We start from the raw sequence: 21,452 nt of genomic DNA on the forward strand, positions 1-21,452 counted from the left end.
GACTGAAACTGTAATTTTGACCTTCAACCGTTTGGAGTCCATGACGTGTACTAAATGCTGGAATGTTTTCATTAAAAACCTTAATTTCTTTTCGACTGAAGGAAGAAATACATAAACATCTTGGATGACATGGGGGTGAGTAAATTATCTGGAAATTTTTATTTGAAAGTAAACTAATCCTTCAAGCAAATACGCACTTTGAATGACTAATAAACATTTAATTTCACAAACCTTGCAAACTTAGTCGAATCCAACTGTGAGATCTGGTGAAGTGTGCGTTTTTATCCAGCATGATAGCGTGTTCTCTGTGTGATGGTTGGTCAGTGTGAATTGAATGCTTTAAACTCATGATTTCGAGTTATGCTGCGCTTTATGCATTTGCCCACTGTAATATTCAAGACATTTTGTATGTAAAATAGTGTTACCCTGGCTTTATATAAAAAATATGATTCCCAATGCACACAAACTTTCCAGAATACTGAGTGACCTGTTGGTTACAGTGTTTACTAAAATATATATATATATTTTATTAAATATTTGTTTATTTGTGAAAAATACTTTGTCATCTAACATATAAGTGTTTATTTTACATATTTATTTTTTTAATCCATTGTCAAATGATTTCAAATTTCTTACATTTGAATTAAAATAAAAATAAAAATAATTTCGCCTTTATATCAGCCACCCTGCTTTCCAAGATATCGGCATCGGCTGTCAAAAAACCAATATCGGTCGACCACTACTATTAATTAACATTAGTTAATACATTAGTTAACATAAACTACGGATGAAAAATTCTTCTAAACATTCATTAATCTTAGGTAATTTCAATATTTAATAACACGTTGTTAAAATCAAAAGGTGTGTTAATGAACTAACAGTTGTATTTTTTTTTTAAACAAAGATTAATAACTTATGTAGCAAATGTATCTTTTGCTCATTATTAATTGTTAATGCATTAAATAAGGTTAACGAAGGAGATCATATTGTAAAGTGTCACTTAGCAGTCTTTATAAATCTTTTGTACTTTAATCTGTTTTTTTTTTTTTTTGGATTTATTGTATGGAAATGTTCTTTGTTATAAGAAAAAAGTTATTAAACCTGTTAAAGTTTATAACATCACTTTTTTGCAACTAAATTTCAATACCTTGATAATACCTTATACCATGATAAAAGCATTAGCTATTAACCGCAACATAAAAATTTCATACAGTCATATGTCTACTTCATATGTTGTATTTTTGTATATTGCTAAAGATTGAGAACTAAAATCTCATGCTTCTCCCTACAGAGATGGAGTCCCACCTTATAGATATCGTAAGCCGCATCGACATGAGATACACGAAAGTGCCAAAGTTAATGGGCGAGTGCCACTACCTCATATTCCTGTAAGTATGCTTTGGATTTCTAGAACACATTGTTGACTTTACAACACCTTTGTGTGTGTGTGTGTGTGTGTGTGTGTGCCTTTCTTTCCATCATTCCTCTCTCTCTCTTTCTCTTCCCCCACTCCTTCTTTTTATTTTCTTCTCTGTGCCTTGTCTCCGTCCATCATCCTCTGGTCTTTCCCTGTCATTCTTACTCTCTCTTTTCTTCCCACTGCCTTGTCTCTCCCATCGCCCCTAAAATGAATGTGCATTCTTAAGATGCACAGCGGTGGCTGGGGAGCTTTGATCATGTGCCGGCGAATAGCTGATGGAGAGCGAGAGAGCGCGAGTGTGCTGTCTAAAGCGTTCCTGAAGTTCTCGTCAGCTCTGCCTGCTCTGCCCCAGCAGATGCGAAGCCTCCCCCTCTGATGGCTCGGCTTTCCCACTGCACCGGCTCCAGCATAATTGGAGCCTCTGAGATAGAGCCCAATTTAACAGAGCAAACATACACTTCCCATCACCGGGGCCTTTCACTCATCCTATAGAGACTGAAAGCTGTGGAGGCAGCGAAGACACTTCAGCTCGAATGCGCGTGTGACGTACTAGAGACTCTTTAACGTTTTTTTTCAGCGTGCACACCAATACCTGATTATCGAGTGACAAGTTGCAGATGTACAAACTTTCTTAAAGGGATAGTTCACCTGAAAATGTAACTTCGGTCATGTCATTCCAAACCGGTTTGACTTTCTTTATTTCATGGAACCCAGAGTGATGTAGCGGGATGTTTCGCTTTTTCCAGGGAATGTCAAGCTCTAAAATGACAAAAAGAGCCTCACAAAATTAGTGTTTTGACTAGACCTGCACAATTAATCGTTAAATTTGTCTAATTTCTTAATGACAACAATTCGCCCGTGTCTCTTAAACCTTTGAAGAAGTCTTACCGGAACGTTCAAATCTTGCGTTGCCGCTGACACAGAGAGCAGACAGTTGCCATGTTTAGGTAAGAAACTACACAGTATTACAGTTTTACAGTCATTCATGTTATCACAGAAATACTGGGATTAGTATAGTGCCAGGTTTATAGTTCGGATATAAACATTGATGTCTGTGGTTGAGAACTTGCAATCAAAACAGACCAAATCCTCTTTTGAAAGGAACTGGCACTTTAAATAACAGTTGTGTTGCTTACATTGTTTCATTGAAGCACCACTAGGTTGACTGTTAATAAAAATTTATTTTCCATTGAATCATTCATTCAAGAGATTCGTTCAAAAATGCTGAGTCATCCAGTAATGAAACAAGTTTAGTATTTGAATCATTTATTCAAACCGCTTTTTCATAATTTCATAATTTCATAAAAATTGGTGTATTCAATAATATATTTTAAATACACACATTAGACATGTGCCAGTATTCGGTAATGCGATGTATCACGGTAATGAATATGCATGATATTGTTATCGTGGGCACTTCTAAATACCGTGAATAATTATATATTACAAATTATTCCGAATTTGGAATGCATTTTAAGAATAATTTTCCCATCAACTGGTCAAAATGCACAAAATATATGTTATGCTGCTTAAAAGACTGCGTGTGCTATCTGATGTAAACAAGCACACATGAGAAGCACATGGGGGAACACGTGAGAGAAGCGCTGAATGAAAGCACATTCACTATCTGACAGCAGATGGCGCTAAACTGCAGAAAATGCAGCCATTACCCTGGAAATCCCATAAATAAAGCAGCTGCGCTACTTTCTAAAACGTATGTAAATAGATTTAAATAACCATTCAGATTTTGTGGTTTTACTATGGTGTTCATCACAGCGCCAAATACTTAAATATTTAGACTTAATAGGCTATTTATTTTCAAATATTTTTTTTTTTTACATTTTAATCTGGACTACAACATGCCTTAGATATTGTTTGAAAGTGTTTTGATTCTTTATTGTTCATTCACACTTTACATTAATGAATTAACTAATGTTAACTAATGAAACCCTAGTTAACATAAACTGCCCATGAAAAATTCTTCTGAACATTCATTAATCTTAGGTATTCCAATATTTAATAACACATTGTTAAAATCAAAAGTTGCAACTGTGTTATTTAATGAGCTAACATGAACTAAGACTTTTTTATTTTTTAAACAAAGATAAATAACTTCTGTAGCAAATTTAGCTATTGCTAATCGTCAATGTTAGTTCATTAACTAATGTTAACTAATGAGGTCTTATTGTAAAGTGTTACCTATTGATCTTTATAGTTCATTTGCACTTTAATCTGTGTAAAACTTTGAACTTCATTTTTCTGTATTGCTTTATTGTATTTAAATGTTCAGTTATTTTTGTTATAAGAAAAAAGTTATCCAGAATCTTGCAGCTCATATGGCACAAGTCTTCTGAACATTCTACAATAGTTTTGTGAGAAACTGACTCTGATCTGATCTTTCTGATCTCTCAAAACCTCTTATATTGCATTTATTGCCATTTAAAACTTTGGGTCAGTAAGATTTTTTTTTAAAGTCTAATTATGTGATCAAAAATACAGTAAAAACACTAATATTTTGAAATATTATTGCAATTTCGAAACAACTATTTTTTATTTTAATATATTTTAAAATGTAATTTTATTTTCAGCAGTTATTACTCCTACAGCCATGCTGCCTAATATTTTTGCATCCTAATATTTTTGTAGAAACGGTACATGTTATTTCAAGGTTCTTTTGTGAATAGAAAGCTTATGAATAGAAACCCCAAACTTTTGAATGGTAGTTCATATTCAAACCACAATATTTGAAAGTGAACAATGACACATCTTGGCCTGTTCATCGCACAAAGCGATCATGTGACTATTTAGATGCTTTTAGACTTTTTCTTGGAGTTTGACAGCCCCTGATAACCATTCAGATTCATTGTATGGAAAAGAGCAGATTGAACATCTTGCTTTTTTGTTCAGCTGAAGAAAGAACATTATGTGGGTTTGGCACAACATGTACTAAGTGAAGAATCTTCATTTTCAGATGAACCGTTGACTTTTAATTATTACTCCGCTTTAAGGTTTGTCTTGTACATTTACGTTCACACTATGTTTATGATTCTAAACCTTTAACACTCTCTCGCTTGGATGTTTTTTTTCCCATTTGGTTGCATTCTGGCTTTCTGTCTCTGTTAAGTTTAAAAGGCTCTCTTATATTCTGTAAGCGTGGTCTGCGGCAGGGAGGCAGTGTTAGCAACCAAAACGCCTTGTCAAGACTTGACAGATTCTGCAGTTCCACTGGGCATGTAACCGTGTGGGCTGCGGAGGAGACTGATGAATCTTAAGCAAACAGAAGGCCAGAACAAAAGAGAGCTGAAACAGACTTCAGATCAGATTTGGCCCTGTAATCAAAATTTTAACGGCTCCTGTAAGGTTTTATTGAACCTTGTCCAGGCACTGCCTGCAACTATATTTCTTCATGTGTCTGTCCTCCTCCCCCGTCTCTCTTTTTCTCCATCCAGACTTCTGGAATAATACATTTCCTGAGCTTAAGTTGTTTAGAGTCCTATTGGTTTGAGAGCAAAAAAATGGTACAATAAAGATCTATGTGCACCTTTCCCCTGTGCCACCTCATCTGCTCAGATAAAGAGTGATGATCTGATATTCAGCTCTTTGTTTTTTAGGCTTGAGTTCACGTTGCAAGCTCAATGTGTGAAGGTGGATTGATTTTTTTTGTGTTTTTTTTTTAAGGAATATTTAACCTTTTTGCTTGTCAGTTGTAAATTTCCTGACTGCTTCCCCAGACATGTTCTTTACTAGGGCTGCAACAAACGATTATTTTGATGATCAATTAATCTAATGAATATTAGAACGATTACTTGACTAATCATCGATTATTTAACTAATTAATCATTAGACATTTGTTGATTGTTCAGCTTTGGCAATTAGTTAAATATTTCAGCTTTTGAAAGTCAAATTAAGTAATTACAATTATACAATTAATTTATACAAATATATTGGCACACAAAATGAGATGACAGAGAAACTCTCTTATTCGCCATTTAATTCGCTATATGAAAAAGTACACATCATTCTGCCAAACATCTCTCTTTGTAAGTCATATTTATAAGAAAAAAATAATGGTAAGTTTTATTTTTGGATAAACTATTTTATTCACAATGTAATCTCTCTTAAAATACCTTATAGGGTTATGATAATCAAAACAGTCCTGAGCTAGATCAAACCAAACTAAAACTTTAATGAAATATTTTTTCCCCCACTAATAAAAGACTTGATGCACACGCAGGTTGCCAGATTGATGACACCAACAGGAACGAGCACACTTGATGATGAATGAAATGAATTATGCTGTGTTTTCTGTCAACTGGCAACCCGGGATGCCGAAATACAATTGAGTTAACTAGCAGTCGACGGGTTTCACAAACCAAAACAAAGTCTGAGATTCCGGCCCGGAACGCACATTTTCAAAGGAGAATTACTGACTGTAGCATTCATTTTCAGATAAACAAGTATGTTAACTTAGCATGTTTCTTAAATATCTGCAAACATATTATGGTATTTTTATGCTTTAGGAGTGTCAAAATCTTACATAAAGCACCTTTAAGTGCTGCTTTCACACTGCGATCAGTTTTTGTTGTGTTTATTTTCTTATTGAGAGGAGGCGCGCAGCATATATTAACATTCATTCAAACGCCGATCGGCAGCTTCAGGTTCGTCTGCGTTTGCTCTGAACTGAAGCGCTGTGTTTCTTCTTCTGTTTTGTTTGAGTAGGGATGGATTAATTTCTTTATCTAGATAGAGACTGTGTTTTATTCTCTTTATTTTGGGTTATGAGATTTAGTCATATGAGATCAAACGACTACTCGACAACAAAAAATATTTGTCGACAATTTTTTCGTGTCAACATTGTCGATAATGTCGACTAATCATTTTAGCCCTATTCTTTACCATGAGTATTCAGAAAGTGCATACAGGTCCTTCTCAAAAAAATTATCGTGTTTTGCTAATATTTAGTTATTTTTTTTTTTGTAATGATAAAAAATTAAACTTTCATATATTTTAGATTCATTGCACACCAACTGAAATATTTCAGGTCTTTTATTGTTTTAATACTGATGATTTTGGCATACAGCTCATGAAAACCCAAAATTCCTATCTCAAAAAACTTGGTCGGGAATCCTTTTGCAGAAATGACTGCTTCAATGCGGCGTGGCATGGAGGCAATCAGCCTGTGGCACTGCTGAGGTGTTATGGAGGGCCAGGGTGCTTCGATAGCGGCCTTAAGCTCATCCAGAGTGTTGGGTCTTGCGTCTCTCAACTTTCTCTTCACAATATCCCACAGATTCTCTATGGGGTTCAGGTCAGGAGAGTTGGCAGGCCAATTGAGCACAGTAATACCATGGTCAGTAAACCATTTACCAGTGGTTTTGGCACTGTGAGCAGGTGCCAGGTCGTGCTGAAAAACGAAATCTTCATCTCCATAAAGCTTTTCAGCAGATGGAAGCATGAAGTGCTCCAAAATCTCCTGATAGCTAGCTGCATTGACCCTGCCCTTGATAAAACACAGTGGACCAACACCAGCAGCTGACATGGCACCCCAGACCATCACTGACTGTGGGTACTCGACACTGGACTTCAGGCATTTTGACATTTCCTTCTCCCCAGTCTTCCTCCAGACTCTGGCACCTTGATTTCCGAATGACATGCAAAATTTGCTTTCATCTGAAAAAAGTACTTTGGACCACTGAGCAACAGTCCAGTGCTGCTTCTTTGTAGCCCAGGTCAGGCGCTTCTGCTGCTGTTTCTGGTTCAAAAGCACACACCTGTGCACGGTGGATCTGGATGTTTCTACTCCAGACTCAGTCCACTGCTTCCGCAGGTGCTCCAAGGTCTGGAATCTGTCCTTCTCCACAATCTTCCTCAGGGTCCGGTCACCTCTTCTCATTGTGCAGCGTTTTTTGCCACACTTTTTCCTTCCCACAGACTTCCCACTGAGGTGCTACAGCACTCTGGGAACAGCCTATTCGTTCAGAAATTTCTTTCTGTGTCTTACCCTCTCGCTTGAGGGTGTCAATGATGGCCTTCTGGACAGCAGTCAGGTCGGCAGTCTTACCCATGATTGCGGTTTTGAGTAATGAACCAGGCTGGGAGTTTTGTAAAAGCCTCAGGAATCTTTTGCAGGTGTTTAGAGTTAATTAGTTGATTCAGATGATTAGGTTAATAGCTCGTTTAGAGAACCTTTTCATGATATGCTAATTTTTTGAGATAGGAATTTTGGGTTTTCATGAGCTGTATGCCAAAATCATCAGTATTAAAACAATAAAAGACCTGAAATATTTCAGTTGGTGTGCAATGAATCTAAAATATATGAAAGTTTAATTTTTATCATTACATTATGGAAAATAATGAACTTTTTCACAATATGCTAATTTTTTGAGAAGGACCTGTAATTCTGTTGGGATCATGAGTCATTGTGATGTCACTGCCGGTACACCAGAGTGGGGACAGTGTGTATATGAGTGTTGTCTAGCCAGGAATAAATTACATTTTAACATGTATTAAAAAAGAAGATAATTTTTTTTTGGTTGTAATAATAATTCACAATATTAGTTTTTACTGTATTAACTGTTTATCTTTTGAGATAGAGACTTTCAGAAACATAAAAAAAAGGACCCCAAACAATAGTGTAGGGGTGTTGCGATATACCGGTATTGACGATAACCACAATATTTAAAATGAACACTTATAATAACACTACACGCAAATGGCCTACTCCAGCGCCAGTACCTGGTTGACCTCCCAGGTGGCAGTATTGTGCCTTAACGCTGACACCCTGTCAAACAAGAAGGCCTCTCGACTCCGAGAAGCATGTTCAATATTATACAGACAGTAAGTTACCATTATTTTACAAGTCATGGAATGGAGGACGTTGCATTAACCTTTTAACAGCGGTTTCCTATGTTCATATATTTAAATAAAGGGGTGATTCTTTTAATAAGTACCGGGTTTTCTTTACTTGCCTAATTTTTGTATCTGTATTTGCAATCAAGTCATGGCCAATAAATGCGCGTAGCACTTGATTTCTTTGTTCAAATCTATTACACGATTAAAACAAATCTAAAAAAACTGAGCGGTCACATTGCTACATTAAACTCTGTAAGATGTTAAGTTGGTTGCAGTGCCATGCACTTAAAACCTCATCTGCGTCTGTACTAGACGCACATTAATACTGAATTAGAAGCGAGTTAAAGAGATTAAAATAGAGGTATGCAAGTTAACAGGTTAAAGTAACAGTTTTGATGTTAATATTTATTCATCATACTGTTGAACTTGACAGTATTTTGTCTCTTGTTATTTTTATAGGGAGCTTTGAAGAAGTAAGCCAGAGTCTCAGGTCAGCTGTGACCTGAAGAAGTGAAAATGCATGTGCCCTGTGTTTATCAGTATTCTTATGTTCATTGGGTAAAAAGAAAAACTAAATAAACAAAGTTAAAATGAATTCAGCTGATTCCCCAAGGTTTCTATAGATATCGTGGTATATTGATATCATAAATTCTTTTGCGTGACAGCCCTACAATAGTGTATTAAATATAGTTTTTCTCCCTTATCTATAGTAGTTGATGTTGCTGTGATACGTGTAATATCAGTGTATTTTATTTTTTATTTTTTTATTTAGTGTGGTCAAATCTTTAATGCACCTTGCGATTTGTTATGCAACTAATTAGATTTTTTTTTATTTCTGTTACAAACAACATATTTCATCTAAACATTTTCAGACATTCAAATAACAAATAACTGCTCAGCCAGTCCCTCATTCTGAGTCAGCAGCAACGTGAAACAATAGTACAAAAGCAGATGCAGTCTGATTATGTAATAAAATATTCTAATCACGCCGGTTTGATTTTGACATGTCAAAGGGTTAATATTTCATAACTACTTTCTCCATGACAACCACATTGAAATGTATGAGTGAATACCCTGATCTGTGCTGTCATTTCATGTGTGTACAGAATACAGGAGTTGCTTGCAGAATTAGGATGATTGACATGGCGATAACTATAGCCATATTTTGAATTCTCACATGGATGCCAACAGTCTATTTTGTTTGGTGGAGCTATTTTTGACCAAAGTAATATCAAGTGATTAATGTTTTACTCTCTGCCATGTTTTGTCTTTGGTCCTCAAGCTGAGGCTTTTAAATTCATTATTCACTGAAATTCTGGCAACCTAAAATATTTATCCAAAGCAAAAATGCATTCTAAAATAAAGAAATAAAAATAAAACTAGAGAGAGGAGCATTTTGCTAAACTGTTGTCTTCATGTTTTAATTTGTTAGAATGAATCTGTCAAGGAAACAAGTTTTTATTACAGCTGCTGTTTAAATGTCTATATTTCAACAGCTAATTAGATTAGAAGCATCATTATATCATTAAAGCTGATATGAAAAACATGCAATTTGCCTAAAAGCATGCAGTTTAAGTGTCTATTTGAGTGTTGATCATTATTAATCAATTATTTAAATGAAATTTATTTCAGGATATTTTCAGTTTCGGTTAAATGTTTTTTTTTTTTTCTGTAAAAAAAAAAAAGTGCATCACTATTTCAACCTAAAACTGATTACTGAAGTCTGTACAGAAGCAGTGTATTCGTTCTCAATGGCACATGATCAAAAATATGTCAGTCCAGTCAGACATTTGACTGTCTAGACTGTATTCATGTTCTTTTGCTTTCACTGTTGTTTTAAACCTTCATGTATTATTGTTCTCTTTCCATGGCTGTAGTTTCTTTTAAGCGCATCGCATTAATTGTGGAAAGTGACCTTGAGTACTGACTCGCATTGTCTTCCCATCAGCGCACAAACCGGATGCCAAAGGATATTCACGTTGAGCCGGAGAAGTTTGCGGCGGAGCTCATCAGCAGGCTGGAGGGGGTGCTGAGGGAACGTGAGGCGCAAGAAAAACTGGAGGAGCGGCTCAAGAGGGTTCGGCTGGTGAGTGCATCCCAATCGTCACTGATGTCTCTGCCACTTCTGTTCATGAGGGAGACAGTCGGATGTGTTCTAAAGACTTCCTGTCTTATCAAGGGGTCTTTCTGTTCAGTGTCAGGTGAATCACCTGCCGAGATTGAGCTACTTGCTAGTCTGCCTCAGTGTAATGACTTTGTTTGAAGTCAGTCGGGGCATGAAGAAATGCTTGTGCGCACCGCAAATGGGAATCTTTTTCCCGACTCAAAGCCAGGTGTTTAGTCTCAAGGCAGATTATTTATGTAGTTTGGCCTCCTGTAAGAGGAACTTCTGTCACAGAACAGTGACTTTGAGTTATTAAGAGCCGAAGGAGGAATGTCATTTGTCTCCTAATTGATATTCTCACTGGAGCCTTGGCTTTCAGCAAACTTGTTTTAAGTTTTCTCTACCTATCAGCTGTGCAACAGTCTTCTATATACAACTCTTGCTCTCTTTGCTTCACTGAGCAGGACGGACTCTGACAGTTAAGCATGTTTTTGCCAGTAACTGAACCTTGACAAGTCTGAATAAACTCTGATATTGCCATTCTGGAGTGTTATTCAGTCAGTTTCGGACAGAAATCAGTTTTTAGAAGTCAAAGCTGCATAATTGAAAATTGGCTGCTTTGCGCATTGCGGTTGGATTTGTGTTGTGTTTCCCACCTCATCTCCTTTTTTTTTTTTTTTTTTATTCTGGCATGATCTGTCAAAGATCATCCAGATGCTGACCCACACAGCTGTTCAGTAAAAATAAAATGATGCATTTGCCAAATCCTCAAAATTCCTCATCTCCTTGGACTTCACTACCTGGAGAGAGAATCAAAGCCTTGCACACAAATGACCTGCTGTGGTTTCAGCTTTATTGACTTTCTCTATTATGAAAACGAGAAGACAACCAAATGAAAAGACACTTTCGATGAAAAAGGAATATTAATGGAAATAAATGCAAAATGTGACTACATTGTTAACAGAGAATAAAATTTTATGTGTATATATATATATATATATATATATATATATATATATATATATATATATATATATATATATAAACACAAACACACATACATACATTTCTATCTAGAAGCTTTATCAATATAATCTTATCAATATTGAAAACAGTTGTGCTGCTTATTATATTTATTATTAAATACTAATATTTTATGAAATAAGGATACCGTGATACAATTTTTTAAGGTTAGTTTTATATAAATAGATTATTAATAGAAAGATGAAAAGAACAACAATTATATGAAATGGACATCTTTGTAGCAGTAAAAATGTCTTTTTCTTGTCAATTTGGATCGATATAAGGCTTCATTGCTTAAAAAAATTAATAATTTCTTTAAAAAACAACAACCTCTGAATGGTGGTGTATATAGTGAGATGGCAATTTAATGGTCAAGTGCAACATGTATGATGTGTTTACTGATCATGACGTCTGTTCATATATAATTGCTTTTTATTTTTTTGTGTCTATCAGCAAAGAGAACACAAAGGCGTAGTTTACTAAACACTGCATGGTTTAGCCCACATCAACATAATACAAGCAGAAATGTCAGTGCATTACAAATAACTAAATTTAACTTGACTTGAAATTGTTCCTTAATAATGGTATTGATTTAAAACAGTTAAACATTTATATAAAATGGTTAATTTTGTTGGGAAAATGATTCGAATTACTTCACATACCAGTATTTATGAACTACTGCAAACGCCCCAACCCGGAGTGACACGACCTGAATCTGTAATTTACAGAATGTTATTCAGAATAAAGATATGGTGGGAACGCTGTTACAGTTTAATTAGATTTAGGTCATGACTGCGTTCTGCTTTCAGGTCATAGACAAAACTATGCTTTTTCATTGTCTGCAAGTAACAATACAGAATGTGACTAAAATGCAATTTAGTCACCAGACCACGAGTAAAACTACATTTGTCAAAGAACTCAGTGTTTTTTGCCAGTAAAATCAAAATCGGAGAAGGGCACAGCAAATTTGCATGTAAAATATTTAATCTTGTAATGTTAGGTAAAAAAAAAAAAAAGGTAGCCTGAATGCACTGTAAGTCGCTTTGGATAAAAACATCTGTCAAATGCATAAAATTTTAATGTAAAAAAATGTTAAGGGAACAGGCATGTCAGATCATTTATAATCCAAAGTGATTTCTGCTTGTGGAGAAGGGCTTTCATAATTAAAATGAATATTGAAGTCATGTTTTGGGAAACAAGGGAATTTTCTCATGGCTGTTTGAGGTCAATGTGTGTTTTCAATGTGACCATAACAAAGGCATATCAATAGAATCTTCGGACAGCTGTAAACGTGTGACATCTGCAGGTTTAAACATGTTACTGCACAGTGATTCTACATCCCATTGTTTTCTACAGTTGACTTGCTCCACCTGTCAAATTTGACTCATTCGGTCACTATAAAATGTGTTTTTTTCTTTGAGGAAGATGGTTTCAGATACGGTTCAATACTTTTATTAAGTATCTTGTCATTATTGAATAATCTCTTGTGTCCTGTAGGAAGAGGAAGGTGATGATGCGGACATCTCCACCGCTCCCTCCCTGGCCAATCACAGGATTCCTCCTGCGGTCCACGTGCAGCATTATGGCGGTCGCTACTCTGAAATGAGCTACAATGGGCTGCAGCTACGGGACGCACACGAGGAAAACCCCGAGAGCATCCTGGACGAGCATGTGCAGCGCGTCATGAAAACCCCCGGCTGTCAGTCTCCGGGCACGGGCCGCCACTCTCCGAAGTCCCGCTCCCCTGACGGGCTTCCCGCGGGCAAGATTCCCGGGATGATGATGCCGCTGTCCAGTGGCCAAGGCAAGCACCAGGCTCGGCTGGTCCCGAAGGGTGAAGCAGCGCACCATCACAAACATATTCACCACACACACTATGCCACGGGGGGGAAACCCAAAGAACAGGTGGATGCGGAAGCCATGAGGATGCACGGGGGATTGGCCTGGAACATGGAGCAACACCACTTTGGATCCAAGTCACGCAACTTTGCAGATGGGATGAGTGTCGGCCCCAGTGCCATGGACCCCATGGGTTACGGGTATGTGCCTCGATGTCTTTTGTTAGATATGTACACTACTGTTCAAAAGTGTGGAGTCAATCAGATTTTTAAAAAATGTTTTTGAAGAAATCTTTTATGCTTACCAAGGCTGCATTTATTTGATCCAAAATACAGTAAAAACACTAACATTGAGAAATATTATTACTATTAAAATAAGAGTAATATTAATCATATTATTATTATTTTTTTTATATAATTTACTCCTGTCTTTAGTGTCACATTATTATTATTATTAATTTTAATGAGCTGCTCAAGCTGTTCTTAATATTTTGGAATGTTTTTAGGATTCTTTGAGGAATAGAAAGTTGAAAAGAACAGTATTAATTTGAAATAGAAATCTTTTGGAACATTATAAATGTCATTACTTTCACTTTTGATCAATTTTATGTCTCCTTGCGGAATAAAAGTAATTTCTTTAAAAAAAAAAAGAATATTGTACCGACACCAGATTTTTGAATGGCAGTGTAAATTGGAGATGATTAGTAAAGCCATTTATCTCAACAGCTTCTGTGATTTTGATGTTCTCATGTCTCATTGTAGCAGTAAAGGAAGCACACTGTCAAAGCGACCGGTCAGAAAAGGAGATGATGGTCGAAACTTTGAGATGCGAGAGCCCTTGCCCCCTGATGATATTGAGAAGAACCAGAAGATCTTGCAGTGGATGATGGAGGGCGAGAAGGAAGCTGGCCGCTATAAGAAGAGCCCTTACGGGTGAGAGCCCTTATTTAGTGTAGTAATAGTAATAAAGGTTTCTAACCAGCAATTTAAGTAGTTTTGTTGGAAATTATGCAAAAAAAGATGCATAATGAATCATGTAAAAGCTCATTTTGTTCTTGCTTATTTCATAGGAGCATATCTGGCTCCAAGAAGGCTCAGAGTCACGAGGTGTCGAAGCCCAGCTCGGTGGAGCGGCCGGGGGCTGTGCACCCTTGGGTTACCGCTCAGCTCCGCAACAATGTGCAGCCCTCCCATCCCTTCATCCAGGATCCAACCATGCCCCCCAACCCTGCCCCTAACCCCCTCACCCAGCTGGAAGAGGCGCGCAGGCGGCTTGAGGAAGAGAGGAGGAAGTCTGGAACATTGCAGGCTAAGCAGAGGTGAGAAGACATGTTCACCTGAAGACCATAATTCATATTATGGCTTGTGGCTATTATGACTTGATTTGTTATCGCATGAAAATAATTTTATGCAGTTTGCCTTTGGGTCAATGACACTTATTATTTAGGCCAGATCTGTTTGAAAATGCACTAAAAAGCACTTTATGCACAAATTACCTGACTATGCCTTTTTATGATCATTTGTGTTTTGGGGGAGAATGTCAAAAATGTCAGGATGAAAGATTTCTAATATGGTAATGAAAAAAAATGTATCTTGAAAGAATTCAGTTCTTGAGAAGAGCCTTAAAAGAAAGTAGTTATATAGCATTATTATTATTATTCATATTATTATGACAGATTTCTGCCAAATCAGACATGCAGTAAAAAGACTGTGCTGAAACAAACAGTGAAAAATAAAACTGAAAATGATATCATAGAAAAGACCCCCGCAGAGCCTCATGACTGTATGTCAAAGTCACTTAAAGTGTTAATCTTTTTTTTTTACCCATTTACAACAAAGCAAGTTTCATCCAGACTGCGTCTTCATGGTGACTTAAACATTTTTTTTTTGATAATTAAGGAAATTTGTAAGTTGATTAAGACACACATTTGCATGTATTTGTGGTGTAAGGAAAATGTTATTACGTTTTACATACTAGTTCCACCACTTGACATTCGAGTCGTTAAACTGACTGTTTTGTTGAAAATGCTATTCAAGTTTTAAAATCCATATGAAACCAACATGAACAAAGATTTTTTTTTTTTTTTTTTTTTTTTTGGGCATTTAGAAACTTTTCTTTATAAATTTAATATTTCTTCATCTTGGAAGTTATTTGTCAGTGATCCCTCTTCGACCCATAATGCAAGGCTGCGTCCTCTTCCCCTCTTCGACATGTTCCTGCACACATTGTGGCTGGCTTAGGTGCATGCGTATAATGAGGCGACGCGAGCCTTCAAACGCAGCCAGTGTGTCTAACTCGGGGTTGTTCCTCAGGTATGTGATGGAGGTGATCCAGAGGGGTCGCACTGCTGTCAGGCCCGCTCTGTTCCCCACGCTCAGTGTGGTGCCCGCCGTCTCTGACATGGAGCTCTCCGATGCAGAGTATGTCCTCCATGCTTCTCTATAGAGTGTAGCCCTTCCCTTCACCATCCCATGCTACCGATACATGCACCCGTATGTGTTTGTCAGTGCTGTGCCTTTACATAGTTAACTAATGCTTCTGTGTGTTGCACGATCCAGACTTCCTGTGCATTTTAAAGGAATAGTTTACCCAAAAATGGAAATTTACTCACTAGATATGGATACATTTAGCATTACATCACTTGGTCACCAGTGGATCCTCTGCAGTGAATGGGTGCCGTCAGATTGAGTCTAAACAGCTGATAAAAGCATCACAGTAACCCACATGGGTCGAGTCCATCAATTAACATCTTGTGAAGTGTGAAGCAGCGTGTTAAAACGATGTTAACAGATATTTTGATGGTATGGATTTGTTTTTGTTTTTTCACTGGAGCAAGTGTTTTGGATTATAGACTGGTATTTTGGCTGGAAGCAACGGTTCAGTTAAAATGCCTTAAAGGCACAATATGCAAGTTTTCGCCACTAGAGGTCGCATTTTCAAAACAATAACAAAGGCGAAGCTTGACTATGAAGCAGGATGTTCATGGATGAGGTAATGAATACATTTTTTATTACCTGTACTTCCTACAGTTATTGAAACAGTGAAAAGATTATACAGAGAATGCGAGCAAAGAAGATTTACATTGTGAAAGAACATTATGACTGACTTGAAGTTTAAGCGCTCTCAAAAAACTCCCCTTATAATCAGGAAAGCTGTCTATACAGCTTTTATGAATGAATCTCGTACATCATACTTACATCTGCACTTTGTTGTTTATGATGAGAAAATTCAGGCAGTGTGTGCACTGAACAAAAATCTCATCTCAATGCCTCTAACTGGCTCAACACACTCGTGTGTGATTGGTTATAACGCACAACACTGTAAAAACGCATAAAAAATCATGGCGCAACATTGAGCAGATCTAAATTGAATTCTGCAGTCAACACTTTTCATTTAATTTTATTTGCGACAGCCGAAATGGATTTAGTTTGACTGTACAGCAGCATTTGTGTCCGTGTCTTGCCATAGTTTCTTCAAGCGGAAACTATGCGGATATTACGTCATTGATCGGCGACAATGACCAGGGACGTCATTATTTAAAATTGGAATTTCTCTGGATTAACAAATCCATGGGAACTTTTGGGATAACATAAATACACAACTGCATGACATATATTCAAGTAGTTTTTGAAAATTGTATTACGAAAATCTTAGCATATTGTGCCTATAAGGATGTATTTGTTTCTTACAAACATGCAGCTTTTCACTTTAGATGTTAATTGATGGACTGGAGTTGTGTGGATTACTTCTGGATTATTGTGATGTTTGGTCTCTCTTTCTGACGGCACCCATTCACTGCAGAGGATCCATTGGTGAGAAAGTGCTGTAATGTTAAATTTCTCCTGATTGAGAAGCATCTTGACTTACCTGAGGATGACTGCATTTTCAGCAAATTAAATTTTTTAGGTGAACTATTCCTTTAAGAATGTAATCTAGTTTGACCTGTTTTAGTAAGTAGTTTCTCTCAGATTTGGTTGCAGTGAAGTGTTGTTCCGGCGTATTAACCGCTGATTAGCTGCAGGAGAATGAGAGGCCGTGGATATGTGCCTGCTCCTAATGCAGATATGCAGTTTAGTGACATCAAAGCTTTGGTGTGGATGAGATGAAAGCGGCACATCGGTGCCAGTGTTAGTTTTTTTTATGAGGAACATTTGTCAGGCATCTGGAATCTGTTTTACTTGGCAACAGTAAACACATCCTCTGACGCCCACCAGCACTCGTGCCCACTTCAAGCCCAGCAGAGCACATACAAGAGCCTTTGAAATACGGCTCTGGTCCAGACACCCTTTCGGGACGTTGTACTTCTCACTTTGTTGCTAGAAAAGCAAACTGCATAATTTTGTTCCTCCTTATTGTAGAACAGATGTTTGATGTGTTTGTCGCTGTTCATTTGCAGGCATAAGAATATGAAGAAGCAGCCCTGTGAGAACATCACCGTGGCCTATTACTTCTGTGGAGAGCCCATCCCGTACAGGACGTCCGTCAAAGGAAGGATCGTCACGCTGGGACAGTTCAAGGAGCTGCTTACTAAGAAAGGGAGCTACAGGTAAACCTTTACCTCTTGTCATGTTCTAGTTTTTGACAACCTTCTGTAGTGTTTACTTTAGACGGCTCACCCATGAAATTCAGATCCTGTCATCATTTACTGACCTTCATATTGTTACAAACGATCTTCTGTGGAACAGATACTGTTTTACCCCATATATGAATTAACTATTTCTTTAAACTTATTTTCAGTATCAAATGGCGATGTGTGTATGTGTGTATATATATATATGTATATATAATGCTTATAATTTTACAGTAATGTCAACTGAATGAAATGACTTGGTATTTAACCATCCCTATCTCTTTGCTTCACCACATCCTAGGTATTATTTCAAGAAAGTGAGCGATGAGTTTGACTGCGGAGTGGTGTTCGAGGAGGTACGTGAAGACGATGCCATCCTGCCCATCTTCGAGGAGAAGATCATCGGAAAAGTCGAGAAGATCGACTGATGCCGGGGAGGGAGGGAGGCGGGAAGAGAGGTACACGGGGCTGCAGAGGTGCAGCAGGATATGGAGAAAAGCAGGAAGCGGCGAGCAGGTGCTGAGATTGGTACAGCGAACGTGGATGTGCAGGAGAGCGAGAGGTGCAGAACAGGGACGGTTTTGTTGTTGTGGGTAGTACATTGTTTACGAGGCGTCTACCTCCGCACAGCGGCTTTTAAAGTCATACAGCTGCGCAGTGCGCTCAAGATCACTGCATTGTGCACGGAGAGCCCTTGGACTCACAGAGACGAAAGCGTGAGGCAGCATTCTCTCACTTTTGCTATATTTCTAACTTTGAAAAAATGTAATGTAGCAATGTAAAGTTAGCTTAGAAAAAAGTACTATGAATATGTTTACTAAAGCTGCATATTTTTGATATGACGTATCAGAAGGAACATATCCTTTCTAATTTAACAACTCTTGTAATTTTATATGTACTGGTACCAGATGTGTACAGACTGTCTGTTTAAAAGGAAAAAGAGAAAGTTTTATATCTATTTAAATATTTAAAAAAAAAAGAAAAAGGGAAAAAAAAAAATATAGAGGAATCGGTTCACCCCATATCAAAGCTGCGGCATCAACCTGACCCAAGATGGTGGGCTTTCACAAAGCTGTGGTTACGAAGAAATCACAACCCACGCATACCAAGTGCTTTTAACTCAATAAAACGGTTTTGTTAATCACAGAGAGGGAGGAGTCAGTCGACACCGCACTTTTCACTGCATTATGCATTGATGTCAGAGGAGTACTGCTTTGAGCGGATGTCCTATACGACGATGCCTTCACATTGCTCTCTGTCCTACGTTGATGTCATAACATACATAATAATAATAATAATAACACAGCATGATTTTAAGAGCAAAGGATGTAGTGCAGTCAAATCGATTAATCGCGATTAATCACATCCAAAATAAAAGTTGTTTACATAAGCCTGTGTACTTTATATTTATTATGTGTATATATTTATATATATTAATGCGCACACCAAATACAGTATATTTATATTGTATTATATTCATATAACTTATATATAAATATATTTATTATTAAACAATTTTTTTTCCTAAATATATACATGCATGTGTGCATCGTGCAATATATACATAACAAATATACACTTATATTATGTAAACAGAAAATCGCGGTTAATCATTGGACAGCACTAAAAGGATGAGTGCACCAATTTTATGAAATTAATATCTCAAGATGTTTGAGTGGCACAAGTTATAAGTCTATAGATTTTATGCAGAATCTCTGTACGGTCGCTTTCCAGGTGTGAGATCCGCCGCAAGCGCTGACGCCTGTTTAAGAGCAGGGGAATGTGAGACTCGTGGGAAGAGGACGCCGCGTTCTGGTCGTCCTGGGGTCCATCGTCTGTCTAGTGCCATTGGACAATATACTGATCATGTTTACACTTACCTTAATGTATTACAGAACAAGAAACGAATAGAGAATTGTAGCCTTTTTAGCTTAAACCCGGCTAAATGTGGTGCCTGGGCGAGAATGAATCGTTTTAAAAATGTAGTTTTAGCCTAACGTGGTCTGCCTTGTTGAGATCATGAAACACCAAAGAGAACAGTCTATCACAGGAGTCGAATAAAATCTGTTTGCGTTGTTATCAGCGACAAAAATGCAGCTCCTTCATAGAGTTTTCAGGCTGCGTGTTGTAATGAAACACCGAGTCGTTGTACTAACCGCTAGGAAGGGGCCTGGCGAGACCGAGCCAGACATGTGCTGTAACGTTAGGAATGCTTTCTGTTGAATCTGGCATCACCGTTTTCCCCCCCTATTTTTTAAAATTTTAAATTCCCGTGTAGTTTGATTTTAAGTTGCTATTGTCATCATGTTTGCACCCATGAAATCAGATCCTGTCATCATTTACTGACCTTCATATTGTTACAAACGATCTTCTGTGGAACAGATACTGTTTTACCCCATATATGAATTAACTATTTCTTTAAACTTATTTTCAGTATCAAATGGCGATGTGTGTATGTGTGTATATATATATGTATATATAATGCTTATAATTTTACAGTAATGTCAACTGAATGAAATGACTTGGTATTTAACCATCCCTATCTCTTTGCTTCACCACATCCTAGGTATTATTTCAAGAATGAGTGAGCGATGAGTTTGACTGCGGAGTGGTGTTCGAGGAGGTACGTGAAGACGATGCCATCCTGCCCATCTTCGAGGAGAAGATCATCGGAAAAGTCGAGAAGATCGACTGATGCCGGGGAGGGAGGGAGGCGGGAAGAGAGGTACACACGGGGCTGCAGAGGTGCAGCAGGATATGGAGATAAAAGCAGGAAGCGGCGAGCAGGTGCTGAGATTGGTACAGCGAACGTGGATGTGCAGGAGAGCGAGAGGTGCAGAACAGGGACGGTTGCTGTGGAAAGTACACTATTGACTCCGAGGCGTCTACCTCCGCACAGCGGCTTTTAAAGTCATACAGCTGCGCAGTGCGCTCAAGATCACTGCATTGGTGCACGGAGAGAGCCCTTGGACTCACAGAGACGAAAGCGTGAGGCAGCATTCTCTCACTTTTGCTATATTTCTAACTTTGAAAAAATGTAATGTAGCAATGTAAAGTTAGCTTAGAAAAAAAGTACTATGAATATGTTTACTAAAGCTGCATATTTTTTTGATATGACGTATCAGAAGGAACATATCCTTTCTAATTTAACAACTCTTGTAATTTTATATGTACTGGTACCAGATGTGTACAGACTGTCTGTTTAAAAGGAAAAAGAGAAAGTTTTATATCTATTTAAATATTTAAAAAAAAAAGAAAAAGGAAAAAAAAAAATATAGAGGAATCGGTTCACCCATATCAAAGCTGCGGCATCAACCTGACCCAAGATGGTGGGCTTTCACAAAGCTGTGGTTACGAAGAAATCACAACCCACGCATACCAAGTGCTTTTAACTCATAAAACCGGTTTGTTAATCACAGAGAGGGAGGAGTCAGTCGACACCGCACTTTTCACTGCATTATGCATTGATGTCAGAGGAGTACTGCTTTGAGCGGATGTCCTATACGACGATGCCTTCACATTGCTCTCTGTCCTACGTTGATGTCATAACATACATAATAATAATAATAATAACACAGCATGATTTTAAGAGCAAAGGATGTAGTGCAGTCAAATCGATTAATCGCGATTAATCACATCCAAAA

At 37.4% G+C, this 21,452-nt stretch overlaps 1 protein-coding gene across 8 annotated transcripts in view; it reads left to right on the top strand.

Moving 5' to 3' along the window:
- LOC109047174 (axin-1-like) overlaps positions 1–20,830 on the top strand; it is a 52,011-nt gene extending 31,181 nt beyond the window's left edge. For 5 of the 8 annotated variants that reach the window (XM_042720077.1, XM_042720079.1, XM_042720076.1 and 2 more), the window contains 8 exons: positions 1,292–1,388; positions 10,221–10,358; positions 12,897–13,438; positions 14,000–14,170; positions 14,308–14,556; positions 17,635–17,784; positions 18,110–18,370; positions 20,642–20,828. In XM_042720077.1, the coding sequence (XP_042576011.1) occupies positions 1,292–1,388; positions 10,221–10,358; positions 12,897–13,438; positions 14,000–14,170; positions 14,308–14,556; positions 17,635–17,784; positions 18,110–18,236 (1,474 nt within the window). In that variant the 3' untranslated portion in view covers positions 18,237–18,370; positions 20,642–20,828. Of the gene's footprint in view, positions 1–1,291; positions 1,389–10,220; positions 10,359–12,896; positions 13,439–13,999; positions 14,171–14,307; positions 14,557–15,550; positions 15,659–17,634; positions 17,785–18,109; positions 18,371–20,641 lie in introns of all 8 variants that reach the window. The other 3 variants (XM_042720082.1, XM_042720080.1, XM_042720081.1) reach the window with 3 other exon arrangements.
- The last annotated feature ends 622 nt before the right edge of the window (positions 20,831–21,452 follow it).

This window comes from Cyprinus carpio, chromosome B3 (assembly GCF_018340385.1).
Source record: "Cyprinus carpio isolate SPL01 chromosome B3, ASM1834038v1, whole genome shotgun sequence".
Lineage (NCBI taxonomy): Eukaryota > Metazoa > Chordata > Actinopteri > Cypriniformes > Cyprinidae > Cyprinus > Cyprinus carpio.